The 1,417-nt window shown below is 48.9% G+C and overlaps 1 protein-coding gene across 1 annotated transcript in view; it reads left to right on the forward strand.

Annotated features, from left to right (window-relative positions):
- The first annotated feature begins 246 nt into the window (after positions 1-246).
- The window catches only part of CRB1 (crumbs family member 1, photoreceptor morphogenesis associated), a 113,280-nt gene continuing 112,109 nt past the window's right edge, over positions 247-1,417 (forward strand). Inside the window, 1 exon segment of the mRNA XM_009326172.1 lies at positions 247-396. Within this exon segment, the coding sequence (XP_009324447.1) occupies positions 247-396 (150 nt within the window).

Consider the following 1,417-nt stretch of genomic DNA (forward strand, 5'->3'; position numbering starts at 1 on the left):
AATAGACAGATGGCAAGGAGAGGAAAACATCCAAACAACTATAAATGTACATATAAAACAAAGGGGATTATTAAAAGAGAAAGAGCTGAAAAACACAATTAGCCATTTAATTAACTTTATAGTTATCTACGTGCTTTCCACTAGGAACCCAGTTGATCGTCCCATTCATAGCTCATGACATTTGACCAGGAAATCCAGCCTGGGCTGCCATCGGAGAGACCAGGGCTCTTTGAAGCCCCATGAAGAATGGCGGGTGGAGCAGGGGGGGCTCAGAGGGAGGCTCCCGGGTCAGGACTCAGCCTGCAGGAGGAGGGTGGAGGCCTCCTGAGAAGCAGAGGTGATAGAGCTGCTGGTGCCAGGAGAAGCGAAAGAGGGTCTGAAAAGATGCGCCACAAGGTTTGCAGTGGGTGAGTGCAGTTGCACATGAATGAGGTGGGAAAGAAGGAAGGACCTTGCAGCAGGAGAAACTTTAAAATTATTCAATTCACTGAGCTGAAAGAGTGGATGTGAAAATACCTGTCCATTATAAACAACTTTCTTAAATTCCTGTTGGCATCAACAGTCTGCTCCCTACCCACCTGAGGCCTTAAGCATATGCTTGATTTTAAGTCTGTGCTTAGTTCAGTTAAGTGTATGTGTAAAGTTAAACGCATTATCAAAGGCTTCCTAAACTGGGGATCAAGATTCTACTGAATCAGGGAGGACAAAAGACAATACCACATTTATTGTTATCTGTTTTACAGTAGCATAACACAGCAATGGCCAAGCAGATTTTTCAGGGTTGCTCCTGGGCTTGGGAGCGCCTGGTCTCTGCACTGTGGCAAGGAGAGCGAGCGGGAAGCACTGAGGGCCGAGGGCCAGAAAGGCTGGTAGAAGTGAAGATGATGGAAAGGGGAGATTCACTGCCAAAAAGGCAGCTCGTCTCTTTCTTGGCCTCAGAGCCTGAAAGATGCTACAGCAATCATTGTTATGGTATAGCTTACTGTTGTGGTTTAACCCTAGCCGGCAACTAAGCACCACCCAGCCACTCACTCACCCTCCCCCCCCGGTGGGATGGGGGAGAGAATCAGAAGAGTAAAAGTCAGAAAACTCGTGGGTTGAGATAAAGACAGTTTAACAGGTAAAGCAAAAGCCGCACACACAAGCAAAGCAAAACAAGGAATTCCTTCACTCCTTCCCATCGGTGGGCAGGTGTTCGGCCATCCCCAGGAAAGCAGGGCTCCATCACGCGTAACGGTGAGTTGGGAAGACAAACGCCATCACTCCCAACGTCCCCCCTTCCTTCTTCTTCCCCCAGCTTTATATGCTGAGCATGACACCATATGGTGTGGGATATTCCTTTGGTCAGTTGGGGTCAGCTGTCCTGGCTGTGTTCCCTCCCAACTTCTTGTGCCCCCCCCAGCCTGCTCGCTGGTGG

This window comes from Pygoscelis adeliae, unplaced genomic scaffold (genome assembly GCF_000699105.1).
Source record: "Pygoscelis adeliae isolate BGI_AS28 unplaced genomic scaffold, ASM69910v1 Scaffold256, whole genome shotgun sequence".
Classification (NCBI taxonomy): Eukaryota; Metazoa; Chordata; class Aves; order Sphenisciformes; family Spheniscidae; genus Pygoscelis; species Pygoscelis adeliae.